General features: G+C 48.7%; 1 protein-coding gene across 4 annotated transcripts in view; it reads left to right on the top strand.

The window, feature by feature from the left end:
• The window catches only part of LOC129022577 (uncharacterized), a 118,380-nt gene extending 96,378 nt beyond the window's left edge, over positions 1-22,002 (top strand). For 3 of the 4 annotated variants that reach the window (XM_063659882.1, XM_063659880.1, XM_063659881.1), the window contains 4 exons: positions 3,345-3,541; positions 4,809-5,274; positions 15,989-16,350; positions 20,644-22,002. In XM_063659882.1, coding sequence (XP_063515952.1) covers positions 4,852-5,274; positions 15,989-16,350; positions 20,644-20,737 — 879 coding nt within the window. In that variant the 5' untranslated portion in view covers positions 3,345-3,541; positions 4,809-4,851 and the 3' untranslated portion in view covers positions 20,738-22,002. The remainder of the gene's footprint in view (positions 1-3,344; positions 3,542-4,808; positions 5,275-15,988; positions 16,351-20,643) is intronic. The other variant, XM_063659883.1, reaches the window with a different exon arrangement.
• The last annotated feature ends 252 nt before the right edge of the window (positions 22,003-22,254 follow it).

Raw genomic sequence — 22,254 nt, 5'->3', positions numbered from 1 at the left:
CATATCCCACATATTGCATGGGACATACTTATGCCTAAAAAATTATCCACTGTTGATCTGCAATTCAAATTTAGTGGGACATCCTGTATTTTACATGACAACCCCTCAAGAGGAACTAGTGTGAGTCTCAGAAAATCAATGGACGGAGGCAGAGGTGCTGATGGATCCCAGTGTGTCTTCTCTCTCCTCTGCTCTGGCCCTGCTGTGGCTCCCCTGGGGTCCTGGATCCAAAGGTGGACATGCTGGGCTTGTTGAATCCTGGCATGCTCTGTGCAAATCCCTCAACAATTGTCCAGAGTCTGCCCCCTCTCAGCAACCCCACAGCTATTGCCCTAGTCCCTGCCTCACTCTGGGTACCATCCTCCAGCTGTTCTCTACACAGCACCCAGAGATATCCCTTTAAAGGTGACACTGCTGGTTGGTTGCGGTGGCTCACACATGTAATCCCAGCACTTTGGGAAGCTGAGGCTGGAGGATCACCTGAAGTCAGGAGTTTGAGACCAGCCTGGCCAACATAGTGAAACCCTGTCTCTACTAAAAATACAAAAATTAGCTGGGCGTGGTGGCGTGTAGCTGTGGTCCTAGCTACTTGGGAGGCTGAGGCAGGGGAATCACTTGAACCCAGGAGTCAGAGGTTGCAGTGAGCTGAGATCATGCCACTGCACTCCAGCCCGGGTGACAGAGCAAGACTCTATTAAAAAAAAATTAAACAAGAAAAGTGACACTGCCTTCTCAAAACCCTGCAGTGGCCCCCTTCTCACAAAGAATAAAATCTAGAGTCTGGACCTTTGCTTTCAGGCCCTGACTGTTCTGGCCCCGGCCTCCCTCTGGCCTCTTGCCTCCCCTCTCTTGCTCACTTGCTGTGCTCCAGACACACCTGCTACTTGATGTTCCTGGAAGCACCTGCTGGTCCTTTTTGGATGAGACAGTCTGTCCCCTGAGTACAGGAATGCTTGCTCCCCCTCACTTCACGGCATCTTTGTGCAAACATCCTGTCCCCGTGAGCTCGACCCTGGGCTGGGCTCCCCTCTCACCTTGTCTTTTCTTCTGGGCGATCATCGCCTCTCGACACTCCCAGCACTCTTCTGTTTGTTGACTGTCCCCTTCACAGTCCCAGGAGCCCATGAGGGCAGGGACTCCGAGACGTCCTCTGCTCCATCCTGGCCACGCTACACGCCTCCCTGGATGGATGCCCCATAGGCCAGCGTGGAATGAATGGGTCACATAGTGGTGACGAGATGGGGAGGCTCTGCAGGTTCCCACGCTATAGAACTCGGCAAATGAGTGAAATAGTGCCAGGAAACAATTCTTGGAGTTCTTGTAGCAGCTCAAAGCCTTAAGGTTGAGCCTGTGGCAGGTAATGTTGAACCAAGCTTCTGGAAGTTTCTGCCAATGACACCCATGTCCAGTGGTTGGACTCACTTTGACTTTGTGCTCTTCATATTGCTGATTCTTCCTTCTTTTCCACTTCCTGTTGTCAGTAGTATTGATTGGTCACTGGGCTTGCTCAAGCATTTGAAAGGACAATGCTCTTCCTCTTCCTGTTGTCAGTAGTATTGATTGGTCACTGGGCTCGCTCAAGCATTTGAAAGGACAGTGATGGAAATACAGCCTTGCCCTGTAATAACATGAAGGGCGAACGGTTTCATTAGAATGCCATAGAGTTCTCGGGGGGATGGGAGGGTTGTATCCTTAGGACATTGCTACTGTTTGGATGTTCGCCCCTTCCAAATCTCATGCTGAAATTCGATCCCCAATGTTGGAGGTGGGGCCTGGTGGGAGGTGTTGGGTCATGGTGGTGGATCCTCATGAATGACTTAGCCCCATCCCCTTGGTGATGAGCGAGTTCTCACTCAGTTCACATGAGATCTGGTTGTTTAAAAGAGTCTGGAACCTCCCGTTTTCTCTCGTGTTCCTGCTCTCGAGTGTGATGTGCATACTCCACCCCCCACCTTGCTTTCCACCATGAGTGAAAGCTCCCAGAGGCCTCCCCAGAAGCTGAGCAGATGCTGGCATCACACTTCTGTACAGCCTGCGGAACTGTGAGCTAAATAAACCTTTTTTTTTTTTTTTTTAAAAAAGTTATCCAGCCTCAGATATTTCTTTATGGCAATGCAAAAATGGCCTAACACATTCATTTCAGCTGTGTCAGTACCCCAACTGCCCTCAGAGGTGGAAGGGACATATGTTTCGCCCAATGTGCTTAGAAAACTAAGTGCAGGCCGGGTGTGGGTGGCTCACACTTGTAATCCCAGCACTTTGGGAGGCCGAGGTGGGTGGATCGAGTTCAAGACCAGCCTGGCCAACATGGTGAAACCCTGTCTCTATTAAAAATACAAAAAATTAGCCAGGCATGGTGGTGCATGCCTGTAACCCCAGCTACTCGGGAGGCTGAGGCAGGAGAATCATTTGAATCTGGGAGGTGGAGGAGGTTGCAGTGAGCCGAGAGCACGCCACTGCACTCCAGCCTGGGTGACAGAGTGAGACTCCATCTCAAAAAAACAAAACAAAACAAAACAAAAAAAACAACTGAGTGAAGAGGTTAATACCTTCCCAAATCCTATAGTTGCTGAGTGTAAGCTGAAGCTCACCTTTTGCCCTTTCTTTTTAATTTAAAAATATTTAAATACAAATATACACTTAAATAATTAATATTAATTAAAAAATAAATATATAAATAAATATTAAATACAAAGAAGTTTAAGATAAAAAATATAATGAGAAAAATTTTCCATAATCTCCCAACTCCCCCACAGCGGTATCATCTCCCCACCCTGGCCCCATTATTCATATGACGTTTTCACATCATCATCACCATAGGTATCACTTAAGATTGTTAGAAATATATTGTCACCTCATCCCATTGTCTCTCAATAATAGTTTTCAGTGACTGCATAATAGTCCAACAAATGAAAGCTCCAGATGATGTATCTTCAGGCTATTTCTCTATATTTTTAAACAATAACGTTTACTTTATAAACATTTTTGAGCTGTAACGTTTTTCTTTCGAGCCCAAGTGTTAGGATTCTGTTGTGGGTCAAATTTTGTCCCTCAAAAAGATGTGTTTAAGTTCCAACCCCTGGTGTTTGGAAACAGGCCCTTATTTGGAGATAGGGTCTTTGCAGATGTAACCAAGTTGAGGTGGTCATTAGGGTGCATCCCAATCTAATACGGCTTGTTCTTATAAGTAGAGGAAAATGTGACGTGGAAACGCAGACACACATGGATTGTGATGACGAAGGCAGAGATTGGAGTGATGCTGAGATGGGGTCTTTGCAGATGTGAACAAGTAAAGAGGAGGTTATTAGGGTGGGATCCCAGTGTAATATGGCTGGTCCTTATAGGTAGAGGAAAATGTGATTTGGAGACGTAGACATGCCTGGAGTGTGATCATGGAGGCAGAGATTGGAGCGATGCAGCTGCCAGCTGAGGAATGCCAAGGGTTGATGGTCACCATCGGAAGCTAGAGGAGGCAAGGGGGCTCTATCTGGAGTCTCAGAGGGACAGCGGCCTTGATTTTGGACTTCTTGCCTCCAGTAAGGTGAGACAATACATTTCCGTTGTTTTAAACCTCCTGGTTTGTGTTACTTTGTTGTGGCAGCCCCAGGGACTCTGAGTCTGATATTCTGTCAAGTACATAGCAGAAATTCGCCTTTCCTGATCACATCACACTGATTCCGGGACCAAGCAGGATGTCGCAGGTGGGGGTCAAGCCAGGCTTGAGAAGATGGGCCGGGCTGGGCGTTAGCCTCACATGGGCTTCTGTGGGTCATGGCCTTGGTGTTCCTCCAGCCCGGGCTAATGCAGTCTCCTATGGAGGAATGGCATCCCAGGCCTTCACCCCTCCAGGTCAGCCGTGGCCACCGGCCAAGGTGACCGCGTGGGCAGCCTCACATTCCTTCTCGGCTTTTGGCCCCGTGTCCTCGGCACTCAGGTTTGCAGTTCAGCCCAAGTGTTGAGACTCAGGTATGCAGCTCAGGGCGGCCTTAATTAACCCTCCCATGGGCCTGGGCACCGCCTGCGCCTCATTAACTCTGGGCTGCTGGTTTTGTTCCTGACGCTGCAGCCTGACACTGCGGGCGGGCGTGCAGTTTGCGATGGAGGGTCCCCTCTGAATGGAGGAAGCCTTGACCTTGGGAGGGGCCTGCCTTTTCTCTGGGCTCGCCTTTCTCTGGGCAGCATTCGCTCAGCACTTCAGTGCGGCCGATTCCCCTGGGACTGAATTCACACCAGCCACGACGGCTTCCCGGCTGCTTCACGTTCTCTGTGTTTGCAGCTGTTCTTTGGTGTCAGAAAAAGATGATTTTTCTTCCTCCCACTCACATTCCTTTTTGTTAGTTTCTCTCCCTGAACCACATTTTGAGCGAAGTGAAAGTCTCAGGTTGGCCTTTAGAGGGAGTAAATCCTCTGATAGCATCAGGTACCGGAGAGGCGGAAATGAGGGCGTTAGGCCCTGGAGAGCAGGTGCCACCGGCTTGCCTCTCATTAGGAAAGACATTTCTGTATCTTTGGCCCATGAATTATATTCTCTTCTCAAGCAGTTCCAAATGAGCATTTAGGGCTTTATCTGTCTCCCATACGAAAGACTGACTGGGAAGTAGGATGGCGGCCCTGGGTGGGGTCTTGGCTCACCTGCTCACCAGCTGGGTGACTGGGCCTCACTGCCACCCAACACTCACCCAGCCCCCTCCTGCGGCTTTGGGGGGATGAGGGGTGGAGACATGGGTAAGACAGTGAGCATGCAGGTGCCCGGGGAAGCAGTTTCTGAAGGCACGTGGTTTGTCCTTGCCATCTCTTTGATTTTACAGTTGGCAAGAATTTCCAAGGCATCTCATCAACAACTTCTGATAAATGAGGAAGTGGAGGCTGAATTGTAGTTCCACAGCATCGGGAGCCAGAAGCGGGGTGGAAATCCAAGTCTTCCGGATTCCCAGCTCCGTGATTCGTGCCTGTCACATATTTGGGACCAAAAGCCTCCTGTCTGCGGGATTCACAACAGTCGAGGCTATGATTGACATGGTGGCCCTAGCAAGTGCACAGGTCTGGACACCTGGGCGGCGGGACCTGGCTCTCTCGCCTTGGGTCCGTTCGGCCCATTCTGTGGATGGATCAGGTGAAGTGTGGCTCCTGGGGCTGCTGGCTGCTTTCCAGGGTGCGGTTGCCGAGCATGTGAATGAGGCTTTCCTGAGCCATAGCTGCCACAGCTTCCACAGAGCGTGCTGGAGGAACCCTCGCATGGAAACTAAGGGCGCCAGAGGCGGAGTTGGAGATGTGGTATTGGTGGATCCTGGGGATGCGTGTTGGGGGCTGGGTGGGTGCTGGGAGAGAGGAAAGAACTGGACCCACCTGGAAGACCAGCCAGGTGTGGGTCAGAAGCTATAAACGTGAAAGGGCTTGAGGAATTCTCATAGTGCTTTCTGGAGCAGGGGAAAAGAGGGCTGGCCAGGAGGCCTCCACGTTTCTCTCCACTGTCCTGCAGTCTTCATTTTCCCTCCAAATGGGAGGGTTCCCCGCAGCTGGCCAGCCCGCCGTGGCACAGACTATGTTTCTCTTCTTTGTATGCCACATGAAAGACACTCAATAGATGCCGACAGGCAAGTTGGAAGGTACAAGGGAGTCCTGGGATTATTTTTTTGGAGGCATTTTAAAGGGTAGATGGCTTCCTTTCTGCTCTGTGCCTGTCCCCAGCTCAGCCTTCCACAGGGGGACCCAGGCCCGTCCCCTTTCCTCCTCCCTTCCTCCGCACAGCTTGTGTTCAGGGCTCCCTCCCAGAGCGCCTCACCCTCTCTCCCACTTTGCACCCAGGCCCAGCTCCAACAGCGCTTCTCTCCCGGAGAGGTCTGTCAACGGGGTGGCCCACCACCTTGCTCCCCATGTCCACCAGCCCTGCCCACCCACCCAGACTTCCTCAGTCCCAATCTGCCTGGATTTCCCTGCAGAGCCAAAAGCCAGAACAAGTCGAGGCCGCTGCTGTTGCCCGACACACACCGTTGTCCCCAGCTCCACCCCAGAACAGCCCAAATTCCCCAGATTGCTGTGAAGAGAGTCTGCCTGTGCTCAGAGGCATTGAGCAATGCGGAGCCTCCCAGGGTCCCTGCCCCTGCACCCGGCCTGAGCATCCAGGGTAAGATGGGAAGGCGTTTAAGGGAGGATGGCTCCTTCCTTTTGGGGTGTAGTGGGAAAATGTTGTTGGTGGGCAAAGGTCCCTCCACATTGCCCATCCTTTGGGGGGGTGGGTTTCAGTTTGGGCTCATGATGTCTGGTTGCTGTCTTGTTTAGGGTGTGGGAGTCAAAGGCTGGAGGGTGGCGTTTGCAGGGTGGTGTGAACCTTTCACCTCTGAGTTGAAGGGAAGAGGGAAGCAGCTGCCTTCGCAGCAGGAAACGGAGTCCGGCCTCGAGCTGACACCTCCAGCTGGCCGGGGAGGATGTCACCAGGCAGTTGCTATGTCTTTGATGTTGGGGCTGCCTTTTCTCCTCTCCCTGACCACCAGACAGCTGGGTGGGCTGAGAAGGAGGCGCCCGGCACACACGTCCCTTTCCTGGAAAGGCGTGGCCACAAAGGTCACTCTATGGACCCTGAGCAGGGGCCATGGGGGCTCCTGAGCCCTTCTGGATGGAGACCTGGGATTTGGTCCCACATTGCATCCCCAGACTTTGCTGGATATTCCCAACCGCTCTGAGTGAATTCCAGGGAGGCGTCCCCTGAAGTAGGAGTCCCGCCCCGACGACATGCTTGTCAATTCACCACAAACCCAAGTACAGGTGACCCAGGAGAAGAGGGCTGTCGAGCGAATGTCCTGCATGCATTTAAAGAGTTAATAAGGGAGGGCCAAGGAGCCTGATTTAAAATAGAATAGGAAAGTCTTTTAAAATATCTTTTTTTAAAAAAGTAAAATACCTTTTAAAAATCTTTAAAACATTTATCTTTTTTTTTCTTATTATAAAAGATTAAATGTTTGTTGTAGAAAATCTGGAAATGACAAAAAGGTATAGAAAACATGAAAATTCGTCTTGAATCACCCAAGAAACTGTGAACCCGTGTTAACATTATGATCTACTCTTGATACACACACACAAACACACACCAGCACGCATATTTTCACACTCGACCGAGACCGTCCTACAAATACAGCACTTATCTTTCTTAATTTCTCTTAAAATTCCATAACAAGCATTTTCCCATGTCTTCAAAACATGAATTTTTACAACTACCTATCATTCTTTGGAACGGCTAAGCATTTTATTTAACAAACTCCTTATAGGTGACGTATAGCACTTAATTTAAACCAATTAAAATGTACAAGTGTGCCTTGTGGAATAGAATAAGAAACCTGCCACCCTGAGCCTCAGTTTTCCCCATCTCGAAAGTGGGAGAACTCTGCCTTAGCTCAGGTGGTGGTGTGCTCTTTAATTAAGATTTAAGAAAGGCCTTGCAATTTGTGGGTGAAGGATTGCTACCTCAGTCAAAGGTTTTGCGTAGTCATCCTTAATTATTATGATGTGCTCATTATGGGCAATTAGCACGTTGCAGGACAACAGAGAGGACTTTATTTGGGAGTTGATCTGTGTTGTTGTCCTGGGTGAGCCAGGGTGCTGGAGGTTCAGGAGGCCTGTGGTTGGCTCCTGACTGGAGAGACAAAAATCAGCCAGCAGCATCCAGGCCTCAGTGGGCCGAGATAATCGCTGATGCCAGGCTGATCCTGAGGGTGGGAAGGAGAAATGCCACCTGGCAGGGCAGGGAGAAGTGGGTCTTTCATGGGTGCCAAGTGCCAGCTCTCCATTTTCCTTTGCCTTTCTGATTTTAATCTTCTGGAATACATATACAATTCACCAGGATTTCTATCTTCATATTGGTTCATTGAGCTTTTGCACAGATTGTCTTAATGGCCCATGAGCTATGGTGTTTGTCTTTGGACTCTCCAGAAGTTTTCACGTGACTTTTTGTTTTTTTTTCCTTTGAGACGGGATTTCACTCTGTGACCCAGGCTGGAGTGCAGTGGTGTGATCACAGCTCACTGCAGCCTCGACCTCCTGTGCTCAAGCAATCCTCCTGTCTCAGCCTCCTGAGTAGCTGGAACCACAGGAGCACACCGCCATGTTTGGCTAATTTTTGTATTTTTTTGTAGAGACAGGGCCTTGCCATGTTGCCCAGGCTGGTCTCAAACTCCTAAACTCAAGCGATCCACCCCCACCTGGGCCTCCCAAAGTGCTGGGATTACAGGTGTGATTTGCCCCACCCAGCCGTGATTAATTTGGGCTCTCAACACCCTAAAATGGGAGAAGGAGGTAGCATACAGTGTGTATGACTGATTGTATTTACATTTGTTGCAATTTGAAGAAATGTAGTTAAAAGTCCATCTGCAGAGAGATTATGACCATCGCTTCTGTCTGACCAAGGTCTGTTTTCCTGATCGGTGAGTACAGTTATGTAAAAGGTAAAGGGGTAGACTGTTTGCAGCAGGCACTGTCCTGGAACGTGCAGGCCACGTGGTCACCTTGCATGTGAGAGCAAGGTCTGCAGCTACAGTCCTTGAGGGAAATTCTCAATGCTCTAGCACACTTTCTGGAATGTTCAGTGTCTTGCAAATAGCCTAACAGCAATTTCAGAAGCACCCAGAGATGCTTAGGAGCAGTAATGATGATTTGACAGGCTTTATTCCTAACACTCTTTTTTATTTTCATTTTATTTCTTCATTTATTTGAGATGGAGTCTCACTCTGTTGCCTCAGTTGGAGTGCAGTGGTGCGATCTCGGCTCACTGCAACCTCCACCTCCCAGATTCAAGTGATTCTCCTGCCTCAACTTCCTGAGTAGCTGGGATTACAGGCATCCACCACCACGCCCAGCTAATTTTTTTGTATTTTTAGTAGAGACAGGGTTTCACCATGTTGCCCAGACTGATCTCGAACTCCTGGGCTCAAGCGAGCCACTTGTCTTTGTCTTCCAAAGTGCTGGGATTACAGGCATGAGTCACCGTGCCTGGCCCCTAACACTCTTGATTGTGGAGGTACAGGGTAGTGGGGGAAGAATTGTTTAGTGTATTCTTGAGTCAACCCCTAGTTCTCAGCTAGTCTGGGGAAAGATTTACATCCAGGAAGCTGAGGGTTCAGATTATTGACTGGTCCAGAGGTAGGCTGCAGAAGATAGCTGAGGAGGCATCCCCCATAGACAATTTCCATGGCATCCAGGAATGGCTCATTCCAAGGCTAGGATGACCCACTGAGTTATTGTCAGGCTTTGGAAAAAAATGAATTGGGATTGTTTCAAACCCTCCAGGAAAAAAGGGAGGGGAGGATGGAGGGCATCCCACATCATCCCACATCCTCCTTCTCAATCGAGATAAAATATTTGAACTTTTGACCCCATTGCACAGTTTTAACTGGTCCAAGTGCTTCTGCAGATTTTGAGCTGAATGATACAAGCACAGCGCTACTCAGATTTGAAATACTGAGATCTTCTCTATTTCTCACCTCTAGGCTTTGTGAATACATGCAGGCATGCCTTCATTTTACTAAAAAATCTCAGATTGAGATGTTGAATGCACCATAGTTTTTTTTTTTATCTCTGGAGATGGTGGGCTAACAGAAAACTCAAATCTTACAGCAGTTTCTCGTCTCAGTTTCTAGGTCAGATGCCTCAGCGTGCATTCCCAGGACTTTATAAGATGATCCACTGAAGGATTTCAGCAAGAAAATTCTGGAGTGTCAAATGATACGTTTGTCAGTCTCAGCTTACTCACTGTTTGAGTAGTGTCACATGTACATGCGTATTATTAGAGGCGAATGCATGAAGTTTTTGTTACTGGGAGAGTGGCCCTAGAGCAGATGCCAGCAAACTGCAGCCCACGGCCCGAATCTAGCCTGCCGCCTCTTCATGTGGCTCACAAGCTAGTCATAGTATTATATTTTAATAGTGTGGGAAAACATCAAAAGAAGAACAATATTTTGTGGAACATGAAAATTATATGTTTACATTTTAGCATCCATATACGTGGTTTCATTAGAACACACTTGTATGGTTTGAATATCCTCCCCAAAACTCATGTTGAAACTTAGTCCCCAATGTCACTATATTGAGAGATAGGGCCTTTAAGAAGTGATTGGGGCATGGGAACTCTGCCCTCATGAATGGATTAATCTATTCATGGATTAATGGATTAATGCATTAACAGATTGGTGGGTTATCATGGCAAGGAAACCGGCAGTTTTGTAAGAAGAGGAAGGGAGACTGTGGCAGGGAAACTGGCGGCTTTGTAGGAAGAGGAAGGGAGACTTGAGTCCTCTCACCACAGGTTGCCCTGTACCACCACAGGACTCTGCAGAGAGTCCTGGCTAGCAAGAGGATCTTCACCAGATGTGGCCCCTTGACCTGAGACTTCTCAGCCTCCATAACTGTAAGAAATACATTCCTTTTCTTTATAAATGACCCAGTTTTAGGCATTCTGTTTTAGGCAACAGAAAATGAACGAAGACAATGCTCATGCCCATTCACTGCATATTATCCACGGCTGTTGCCTGCATTTTGATGGCAGAGTTGAGCAGTTGCAACAAAGACCAAATGGGCCAGTAAAAGCTGAAAATATTTACTATGTGGCTCTTACAGAAAATACTTGCCAACCCCTGCCCTGATCACTGGCTTCATTTCCTAGGACAATGTTTTTGTACTTATCCAACTTTGTGGATAGCATTTTTTTTTTTTTTTTGAGATGGAGTCTTGCTCAGTTGCCCAGGCTGGAGTGCAGTGGCACGATCTTGGCTCACTGCAACCTCTGCCTCCCAGGTTGAAGCAATTCTCTGCTCAGCCTCCCAAGTAGCTGGAATTACAGGCGCTCACCACCATGCCCTGCTAATTTTTGTATTTTTAGTAGAGATGGTGTTTCACCATCTTGGCCAGGCTGGTCTTGAATTCCTGACCTTGTGATCCACCCACCTTGGCCTCCCAAAGTGCTGGGATTACAGGCGTGAGCCACTGTGCCTCAATAAACTTTCTCAAATAACTTACATATATATTGAATGAGTAACCCCCCTCAATAATTTTACCTGGGATTAGGGAAGAGGCATTAGAAGAAGGCCAGGGAAAACATTTTGAAGCCAGCAGACTGTGAAAAGTCAAGAAGCTGAACAAAGAGTTGATGTGGTGGGCTGTGAATGAGCTTGAGGGCAGGCCATGTGTGTCCTCCTCTAATCTGCTACTGTCTTTGTATGGATGTTGATACTGTAGTCAGCCAGTGGTTAGAGAGTCACCTCAGCCTCATGTTAGTGTCGTGCTGCCTTGTACTATACTTAACTGAGCACTTCCTTCCCCAGGAGCCCGCAGCTGTACACTCAAATTTATTTCTCCCCTTAACATTCCTGGGAGAGGGGCTTTCATTGGATACAATCTCTTGTGATCAATTCACTTTTTGCGTATATGAAATTTTAAAAAGAGACAAACCCTCATCAGAAGTGGGAGAACCTTTCAGCAAAGCCCAGGTGGCTGTTCACAGGTATTTGCTGGTTGGTTTTTTTTTTTTTTTTTTTTTTTGAGACGGAGTCTCGCTCTGTTGCCCAGGCTGGAGTGCAATGGTGCAATCTTGGCTCACTGCAACCTCCGCCTCCCGGGTTCTAGTGATTCTCCTGCCTCAGCCTCCTGAGTAGCTGGGATTACAGGAGCAGGCCACCACACCTGGCTAATTTTTGTATTTTTAGTAGAGACGGGGTTTCACCATGTTGGTCAGGCTGGTCTCGAACTCCTGACCTCGTGATCTGCCTGCCTCCGCCTCACAAAATGCTGGGATTACAGGCATGAGCCACCACACCCAGCCTATTTGCTGTTTGAATGTAGGTGAATGACTGGGTCCAGCCCCATTTATTGATTCCAAAGTTAAACCTTACTTGTCTGACTCTTATTTGATCAGCTATTCTGCTATTTTATGTAGGAAGATTTAGATTCCAGGAACCCTGGTTATCTCAAAGTTTTGATGAGCTCAACAGGCTTCTGCCATCAGGTAAGTGTTCATCTTACTTAACAAGATTTTTTTTTTTTTTTGATGGTGTCCAAAATAGAAGTTCTTGAGAACCCAGGTGAGAGGGTGCATGTGGGTTTAGGCAACTGGTCAGCCCCCCAAAATAAGATCCAGTAAAGGCATGACAGACAGAGGCTCTGGTGCAGGAAGTAGCTTATTCCAAATGTTAGGAGGAAATAAAATAAGTGGTTGGATTGTGAATCTGTGTAATTTATCAGTGGATACTACACTTGGATGATAAGTAGAAAACCTCAGAGAGCTGAATGAGAAAAGAAATGGTTCTGATGAGGAAGGCCTAACTCAGAGAAGATGGAAGATTTTATTGTGGGAGGAAGAATAGACTTAGTAACATGCAATGGACTTTACCAGCTCAGAAGCCCTCTGGAGTTCTGAGTCAACTGCTTATTAATACAGTGTTATGTAATGACTTAAGGATGCACAATGTAAACTTTCCAGAAAAGCAAAAACCACAAAAGTGGGCAGAACCTTAATTTCTCCTTTGTTTGCTGATTAGTGGAGGCTCACGTGATTTCTTTTAAGGCTGGCGCAGCCCCTCCACTGGCGTCCAAGAAACGGAAATCTCCCAATCTTAGTAATCCCGTCAGAAGTTTCGGTTTTCGTGGAAAACATGCCTGGTGGCCTACTTGGGGCCTCCAGGCCACACACTTCCACTCCATGAAACTGTCTCTCTCAGGATGCATGGGTGACAATGTGTTCAGATGGATGCTTTGAATCCAGGGCCCCAACCCCCAGCTGCTGAGACACAACGCCAATACTGTGATTGCCTGAAAAAGATAATTGGCTCATGCTTCTCTCAATACTAAAAGTTTAAAAAATATGTGAAATGAAAATGCTAGAGAAATGAATTCAAAAAGTCCAAATCCAAAATAATCTAATCTGATTATTATTTTCATTTTTGAATATTAATTTATAGAAGTCTTAAAGCACTGCCCATCATGGTTCTCACGTGATTTTTGCACGTAGACCGCCTCACAATGAATGAAATGAACGGCTCCTTCTTTCACTAGGGGCACAAAGTCACGACCTGGCTTGTCCCTGGGATTTGCCTGCTGTGTGTTCCCTCCTTGTCTTCATGAGAGAGGTTCAGGCAGAGAATCCTGCCTGGATTCCCACGTCTGTACAGTGCCAGGCACCTGACAGTGGAGGGCTGTGATATGATTTGGCTGTGTCCCCACCCAAATCTTATCTTGAATTTTACTCCTATAATTCCCATGTGTTGTGGGAGGGACCCAGTGGGAGATAATTGAATCATGGGTGCAGTTTCCCCCTTACTGTTCTAGTGGCAGTGAATAAGTCTCATGCCATCTGATGGTTTTATAAGGGGAAACCAGGCCGGGTGTGGTGGCTCACGCCTGTAATCCCAGTACTTTGGGAGGCCAAGGTGGGTGGGTCACAAGGTCAGGAGATGGAGACCATCCTGGCTAGCATGGTGAAACCCCGTCTCTACTGAAAAAAGAAAATACAAAAAAAAAAAAAAAAAAGCCAGGCGTGGTGGCGAGCACCTGTAGTCCCAGCTACTCAGGTGGCTGAAGCAGGAGAATGGCGTGAACCCAGGAGGTGGAGTTTGCAGTGAGCCGAAATCGCGCCAATGCACTCCAGCCTGGGCTACAGAGCGAGACTCCGTCTCAAAAAAAAAAAAAAAAAACAACAACAACAAAAAAAGGGTGGTTCTCATTCTCTCTCTTGCCTGCTGCCGTGTAAGATGTGACTTTTGCCTTCTGCCATGATTGTGAGGTCTCCCCAGCCACGTGGAACTGTGAGTCCATTAAACCTCTTTTCTTTATAAATTACCCAGTCTTGGGTATGTCTTTATCAGCAGCATGAAAATGGACTAATACAGGCTGCGCCCTGGTCCTGCCTTCTGCTGTGTTTCCCTGAGGCAGCAGAGCCTCCTGTGAAATGTGTCTCCCTTTAGAGCCTCTCTTTAGTGTCTGCCTCACCTCCTCACTCCATTTATTCCGTGTTTCACTGCCACTTCTATGATGAGCCACTGCTTTGGAAGGGTCCCCTAAATGGTCTGCTGATGGCTTGGCTTTCTGAGCCTCCCTCACTCCCTGTGCATTGTGGGAGGCCCCTTCTCCTGCAGACAGGCTCTCAGGCCACAGGGAATGGGTGTGGAATGGCAGGTGTGGCCGGAAACATGGGGATGTGTGAGGAGTGTGTGCATGTGGGGTGTGTGAATGTGAGCATGTGAGAGTGTGCATGTGTGAGTATATGCATGTGTGTGTGAATGTGAGAGTTTGAAAGTATGCATGTGGGGTGTGTGAACGTGAGTGTTTGAGATTGTGCTTGTGTGTGTGCATGTGATGTGTGTGTGAATGTGAGAGTTTGAGAGTGTGCATGTGGGGTGTGTGAATGTATATGAGCATTTGAGATTGTGCATGTGATGTGCGTGTGAATGCGTGAGAATCTGAGAGTGTGCATGTGTGTGTGTGCATGTGGTGTATGTGAATGTGAGAATGCATGTGTGTGAATGTGAGCATTTGAGTGTGTATGTGGTACATGAATGAGAATGTGTATGTGTGTATTGGGAAAGTGAGTGTGATTGTGTATGTGGGAGTGTATGTGAGCATATGTGAGTGAGAGTATATGTGCAGGTGTTCATGTATGTGTGTGTGTGCATGTGAGTGCAGATGTGTATGTCAGTGAGCGTCAGCCTGAGAGTGTGGACACCAGAGTGAGTGAGAGTGTGTACGAGTGAGTGTGCAGGCGTGAGTATAAGCATGAGAGTGAGTGAGTGTGAGTGTGTGTGTGTGTGTGTGAGGGGTGAGGTTGCAGCAGGTGTCTTACTCATCTAACTTTGTTGGTGGAACAGGCATTTCCCTCCCATCTTGAGGTGCCCTGTGCGGCGAGCTCAGGGCTTCTGAGGACAAGAATGTGGCAGAGGGCGCCACTTATGGCATGAGTGAAGTCTGCTGGTGGCTGCTGTAAGCTGTGTGTCACGTTGCCTTACAGGCACATTCTATAAAGGAAATTGGTTTGCTTTTCCTTAAATGAGACTAGGGAAGCTAGGGGTAGGGTGACAGGTAGCTGGAGAGGAGAATTTTCTCACTCGCTCCTCGAATTTTACTGTTGGGTGAATGGGCAGGTGCATGAGGGGTCAGTGGTAGGTGCGCTGGGTGCAGAGCCCCACTGCACAGGGTCCCTCTGACCCACCTGGGCCAGTCCCACCTCAGCCCCTTCCCAGGTGCTTTTACCTCCAGCACCTTCTGATCTGCTCAAACTTCCAGCAGTGGGGTCTTTGGGGGTCCTCAGGGCTCTGTCCTGGATGTGCCTTGAACTCCAGCCTGTTTCCTCTTGGGCCTCCATGGCCTCCTGGGGCCCCAGTAACCTCCATATGCCTGTGGCTGTACCCCTGCTCGTTCTTCTCATCTGAGCTCCACACCTGTGTGTGTGTCTGCACATCCTGCACCCACCTCCCCACACTGCTTCTCAGAACCTCCATAACTCCCTGCCATGAATAATTCTATGTGCCAACTTGACTGGGCCATGGGGTGCCCAGATATTTGGCCTAACATGATTCTGGGCATTTCTGTGAGGCTGTTTTTGGATGAGTTTATCATTTAAGGTGATGAGTGTGCAAAGTAGATTGTCCTCCCTAGTGTGGGGGGGCCTCATGAGATCAGCTGAGGGTCCTGAGCTGAGTAGAACATGGCTGGCCCTCCCCCAGGTAAGAGAGAATTCCTCCTGCCTGCTGGCCTTCGAGCTAGCTCATGGGCTTTTTCCTGCCTTTGGACTAGGACTGAAACACCAGCTCTTTCTGGGTCTTGAGCCTGCAGCTTTTGGACTGGAACCTACACTCTGGGCTCTCCTGGTTCTCAGGCCTTTGGACTCAGATGGGAACTGTACCCTCAGCTCTCCTGGGTGTCCAGCTTGCTGACCACAGATCTTGGAACTTCTCTGCCTCCATAATCATGCAAGCCAATTCGTTGTAATACATCTCTATCTATCTATGTCTCCTAGGTTAAGTTTCCTGGAGAATCCGGAAGGATACACCCGTTCCTCTCCCATAGCACAGAGTTGTTCTGTGCACTTGGATCAGCCTCCACAACTTCCCTCCGGGACAGGGCATCCATCACCATCTCCTGCCTGGACAGTAGCAAACACTGCCCCTGTGACTTCCTGGTGCCATCCTTAGCTCCTTTCCGTCCATTCTCCAGCGGTTGCCAGAGTGAGCTTGAAGAACGTGTGACATGCCCTTCAGAATGTTCTACTTCCTGTTCCAGAAGGACAGCCCCTCATGCCTTCCCGCGGGCCACACGCGACCCCTTCCTCAGCGCCCCAGCCTGGCATCCTCTTCCTGCATTCAGCCTTCTTTTCCGAGGGTAGCGCTGATACCAGTTGTCACTAAATAGCAACATGGGTAACTTTACGTTCAGCTTCTCTCTAGTAGAATAGATCATAAGCCTCATGAGACCCCAGAGCCTCTGTCTTCTTCAATACACCGCAGCACCCACCCCAGGGCAGGGCCACAGAGAGTTGTGGAGTGACCAAGGGGTAGATGAACATGGAATGCAAAGGCTGAGGGTGTATTGACCAGGAGCACGGGGGGGCAGGAACTTGTGCAACAGCAGCGGCACAGATGAAGTGGCCAGGCTCCTGGGACACCGGCTAGGGAAGCCTGGCTAGGGGAGCTGGAGGGAGGCCTGGGGATGGCAGGAGAAGAGGGTGTGTGTGGTCATGGCCTGGGAGGCCAGCAGGCCAGAGCTGGGAGGGCTTTGCACATCTCTCCGGAGCTTGGGTCCATCCTGGAAGCCACGGGGAACAAGGATTGAAACTGAGAGCGGGGTCTGGCTGTTGGAGGTAAAGCTACTGGTGCCACTGAGCCTGAAGACTCAGGATAGTGGCCCTGGCTGTAAGGTCAGGGAGCCAGTGGAGACCAGGGCCTGATCCGGGTTGGGTTTTCTCAATTGTCCCCCCAGGAAGAGGCTGCATCGGGAATGAGGGCACAGAAGCCGGCTAGGATGGCTTCTGATTCCGGTAGGGCCCCTCAGGAGCCCTGACAGCCAGCCTCTAGGTCTGGCTAGTTCAAAAGAATATTCTTATTTTATGGGCGTGGGGCACGCTTTCCTTATCTTGGAGGTCAGCCATGGGGATGCACTATTTTATTTACGTAATCAAAATGTTTTCACAGCAACAAGAATGACTTTAATCCTGCCAACATGTTGGCATTGTTTGTGCAAAGGTACGTCTGTTTGTCGGCATTTTAGGTGATCCAACTTCCTCTCCAAATCCCTGCCTCCCACCCCAAAACACATTGCAAGCTCCACGGAGCAAGTCTCTTTTCCTTACTGGAGGTGCTGGCCTGACAGGGCTGGGGCGGAACACACAGCGAGTGCCTTGGGCCAGCGTCAGCCTTGGCTCTGGGGGCTGTATTTCCAACTGACCGGTCTTGGCTGGCCAGGAGGGGAGTGAGCCAGGTCGTGGGTGCTGGAGGCTGTGAAGAGGAAGCCATGTTCAGAGAGGTTCAGCTCGTTGCCCACTCAAGCAGCCCTGAACAAACACCCTTTTCTGACCTCCAGCTGCTAGTAAGAAAGTGCAGGGAGGACAGAACAAAAGCTGAGGTCGGACTGTTTCTTCCCCCACACCTCCACAGTCTCTTCCCTTTTGGGGAATGTGGGCCCTGCCCACTCACCGCCCACTTACCTAAGTCCCACTGCCACCCCACTGCCTGCACAAAAGCAGGTGAGAAGCCCCTCCCCACAAAGAGCCTTTCCCCAGGCCCTGCTGGGGTGACCCCCACACCTTCACCTCCCAGGACACAGACTGCTTGGATCAGGGGTTCCTGGTGTTTTGGAATGAGGGTCCTTTGTAATGTCAACACTTCTCAAAGACTCATGGGATAGGTTGGTATTTGTTGGTTGAGAAAATAACTATTGTCAAATAGGTGTTATAAATAAATTATTGACCCTTTTAAGGCAATTGGGGTTTTGCTAGCCTTAATAGCACCTACATATTTATTGCAAAACAATCAGATTTGCTCAGATTTCAGACAATGCTTGTTGGACACCTGAGTTCCTAGACACCTTGTTGTAATTCTGTACTTTCTGACCCCTGGTCTGTGGCTCCCCCAGGATGGGGGTTACTGAAGTTACTGAATGATGCATTATATTCCTGAATTCAGCGTATGCCTTGTCTTCCCAGGGAATATACAAGGCCTCTTGGAGGGCTGGGACGATGGCTGGTGGCCCCATGCCTTGTGTGGAAGTGGGCACGAGGCAGGCATGTTGCTACCAGTGACCCCACAGCAGGGCCAGAGGGGTTTTATCCCAGAGGCTGTTTTGGGAAAAACAAATCTCCAATGAAAGCTACACTGTAATCACATGAGAAGAAACTGTCATTCAAGAGACCAAGGTGGTGGCACAATAAGGCCATTTATTCAAAGGTATATTTTGTTAGGGAAAACCAGTCAAGGCTGTGGAAATGGTTACGGCTCAAACACCAGTTCCGGACACAGGGAGGGGGTGGACGCCAATCATGTTTGAGCATCGCAGAAGAAACAGTGGAAACTCACCCTTTGTAAAAGCAGAAGACACACAGACGGGAGCAGGGTCGGGGGGCCAAGAGCAGCTAAAAAGAAGCAACAGGGTGGCGGAGGAAGAAAAAAAAGAGACAGGTTTCCACCAGCACAGTTTGGCTTCTCTGCCTCATAGAAACCAGAAACAGGCTCAAACAGCTTAGAGCAGAAATCCTCTCTGAGGTGACAAGGCGGAAAAAGTCGTGACTTCCTTAGAAAAAACTGATTTATTAGCGCGGAGTTATTCCTGTTAAATATGCTCCTCCAAAGAAGATAATTATGTGGCTCATTATTAATTAGAATTCAAAAATTCTTTGTTCACATCAGGTCAGTCCTCTAGTTCTTGCATTTTGGGAACCGTGAAAGCTTTTGAAGCGGAGCCAAGTGTTTGTGGATGCGTGACCTAAGCCCTGTCCTCTCCATCTGCCACCCAGGGCCTGTGGCTTTTCTAAGTGAAAAGTACAGTATGGTAGACCTCAGGGTTGTCCTGGTTCTGCTGCAGCCAGCTGGGAGACCCTGTACCATTGCCCTGTAAGACCCCTGGGCCTTAGTATGTTCATCTGTGAAATGGAGGAGTGGACTTCATTGCCTCTGAAGTCCCTAGAGGTTTAGATGTCTATCCTGTTCTGGAAAGCATCCCAGATAATTTTTCTTTCCTGCAGGGTCAACATCTTGTGAGTATGGGGACCAGGCAACGTGAGCTCCAGCTCTAACTCTGTCCCAGTCAGCTGTGTGACCTTGGGCAAGATGCTTAACTTCTCTGGGCCTCAGTTTTCTCATCCATGAAATGAAGTTAATAGAGTGTTTTTTGTTGTTGGTTCTTTTTTTTTTTTAGTTTGTTATTTTAAATCCCATCGGTTGTTGGGAGGATTAAATGAATTTGTGCAGTGCCTTGTGTCTGGTACCTGCTCAGCGAATGATGCAAACCCTGTGAATAGTAGTTACTCCATCATACAGCAACTCCAGGAGTTGTGTTGAAATCTCTCTTGGGATCTGAGGCATCATATAATAGGTCAAAGGGACCCATTCCAAAGGGAAATAGGTGGCAGGTGAAAATATGTGCAGAAACGCCCTAGGTTCAATTAAAAATATGTGGTAAGAGATGCTAGAATTCCAGGTTCTAGCATAACAATTTGAATATTCATTAGATTGCCACAGCGGTTCTCAGGTTTAGGTTGTGTCGGAATTCCCTGGAGGGCGTGTTAAAACACAGATTTCAGAGTTCTGATTCAGAAGATCTGGGTGAGGCCCAGGAGTTTGCATTTCTAACAAGCTCCCAGGTGATGCTGATGCTGCTGGCCCCAAGAGCACACCTTGAGGACCACTGGATTATCGATTCTATTCTAACGCTGCTTTTTTTCTCTCTTCCAAATTTGAGTAATGCTTAGATCCCATTTAAAGGGGGAAAAAACAATGGGTTCTCTTCTTATTTGTAAAACACTGTTAGTCTTATTCTACAAAACTCTTTCAACTGTGAATTTGAAAGTAGACTAATTTTTAAAATTTGTCAACTGAATAGAAATATAAAATGGACACATTTTTCTAGAAAATTCACACCCGTGGAGTACAACCTGTCTAACAAACATTATGCTAAAACAGAAACATTTCTGTTCTCCCTGTACCTGTAAGGGAAATGAGGAAGTAAATGCAGGAAGGGGATTGTGAGTGGCCAGATTTGGATTTTGAGTCCTTTTCTGCCTGGGATCACCCTCTGTGAGGGGCCGTGGGCTGTGCACAGCTCTCTGGCCTCTGTTCCTTAGCTGGAAGGAGCTCTGCAGGGTGGGCTCCAGTGTGAAGCTCTGAATCTTTGCTCTCAGCTGCTGGGAAATACAGGACCTTCTGCCGGCAGGGTCAGGCTGTCAGGGTTCTTGGCTAAGGAAAGAGGAAGCTGGAAGCTGGGTGGGACAGGGTGGGAGGTGCCAGGGCTTTGGCGTGAGTTTTCCTGTTATTCTATTCTGTTGGCTAGCTCCTAAATTTAGTTTAGGTTAAAAAAAGAAATGTTTCAAGTACAAAGTGAGTTGAGCAGTCCCCTGGGGCAGCTAGCTGTGCCGTGGAGATGCACACAGTTTGAACTGACTCGATATTCTTTTTTTTTCATCAGGTGTCATCCTGCTGGAAGGCAGAAGGATTCCCTGGAACCTGGGGGCCAGCAGGACAGAGGAAACAGAAAGTACATGACCGATGATGTCTTTTGACCACAGAAAGGGCTGGAAGAAGCAGGGGACCCACTGTTTGAATAAACCCAGTGGAAAAACAGAAGCCCCATTTCATACTTGACTCAGCTCTTCAAGTTTAAATCTTGAATCTCCTCAACTACACGGAACAGTGTTTCTCCCAAGTCATCTGACACCCACTCTGTTCTCTGGATCATTCCTTCCTAGAGAACCTTGCTCTTGGAGGCCTGTGATCTGCTCTCACCCACTTGCCTTTCTGACCCACTGAGTGCATCTCAACAGTCATTTGGGGTGATCTGATCTGACCAGGAAGGGTTGGGTGGCTCGTGGAGCTTGGGAAGCACTCTCACTGTGGCGGTTCCCATTGGTGGTCACGGGGTTGCCACAGTGAGCTACATTTCTACCCTCATCTCTCTGTAGGTTACTGTGGAATCTCTGACTGAGGACCCATGGGCTCACCCAATGTGATAAAGTCCTGAAGCCCAGCCAAGACATCCGACCCCAGTTGCAGGGCTTTCCAATAGACAGACGCATAGAACTTGAGAAGAAATTGACTTAGAAACCCGAAGTTGGAAAACTGGTTGCCTGACATTCCGTGCAAGACTGAATCTCTGAGGCACGAAGGCTGTGTAACTTTGGGAACATGTCTTTTCCAGCCTACGTAGACCCCAGGAAACTTTGCAGTTGTTCCCCAAGTATGGACGGAGTCAAACTTGATGTCCTTTCATCCCCCCATCCCATCCCCTAATCCATATCCTTTGGAAATTTTAGAGTGCCAGGCCTCATGTAAATACACCGAAAACAATTTAAGTCATTTATGTTCTACTAAGCCAAGAGTTCTTTAGTGGTGGAAGAAGATGGGGTCTTACACGAATGGAAGGGTCTTGGCTATTTGCATCGGTATCAAGGGAAGGACTAGATGCTTGCACTAAAAGAAAAAGCTGAGGGATGGGGGCAGGACGCGGGAAGCTGGGACCCAAGCCCCACCTTCCTGAGTTGGAAGGTGACAGGTAGACTCCTGCTTGTTTGCAGGAGAGGCCTGGCAGAGGAGGTGGGTACAGGACATTGGTAAGTGGATTGAATAATGTCCCCCCCAAATTCATGTCTAACCAGAAGCTCAGAATGTGACTTTATTTAGAAGCAGGGTCTTTGCAGATGTCAAGATAAGGTCATAGTGAATTAGAGTGGCCCCAAATCCAATGCCTGCTCTCCTTCTAGGAAGGGGAGAGAGACAGGGAGAATGCCACGTGAAGCTAGAGGCAGAGATGAGGGCGGTGCAGCCACGGCCAAGGAATGCCCAGGATGGTGGCTGGGACAGGCAGGGAAGGTTCCTCCCTGAGCCTTCAGGGGAGCGTGGCCCTGCTACTGCCTTGTTGCCAGACTTCTGCCCTCCAGAACTATGAGAGGATAAATTTCTGTTAAGAACAAAAGAACACCTAGTGTGTGGTCATTTTTATGGCAGCCCTAGGAAATGCATACAGCTGGGGAGACCACCTTCCAGGGACCTGCCTCTGAAAGCATAAAAGCAAGTGCCTTCC

The sequence above is a fragment of the Pongo pygmaeus genome, chromosome 22 (assembly GCF_028885625.2).
Source record: "Pongo pygmaeus isolate AG05252 chromosome 22, NHGRI_mPonPyg2-v2.0_pri, whole genome shotgun sequence".
NCBI classification, from domain to species: Eukaryota; Metazoa; Chordata; class Mammalia; order Primates; family Hominidae; genus Pongo; species Pongo pygmaeus.
This window is presented reverse-complemented; position numbering and strand designations above follow the sequence as displayed.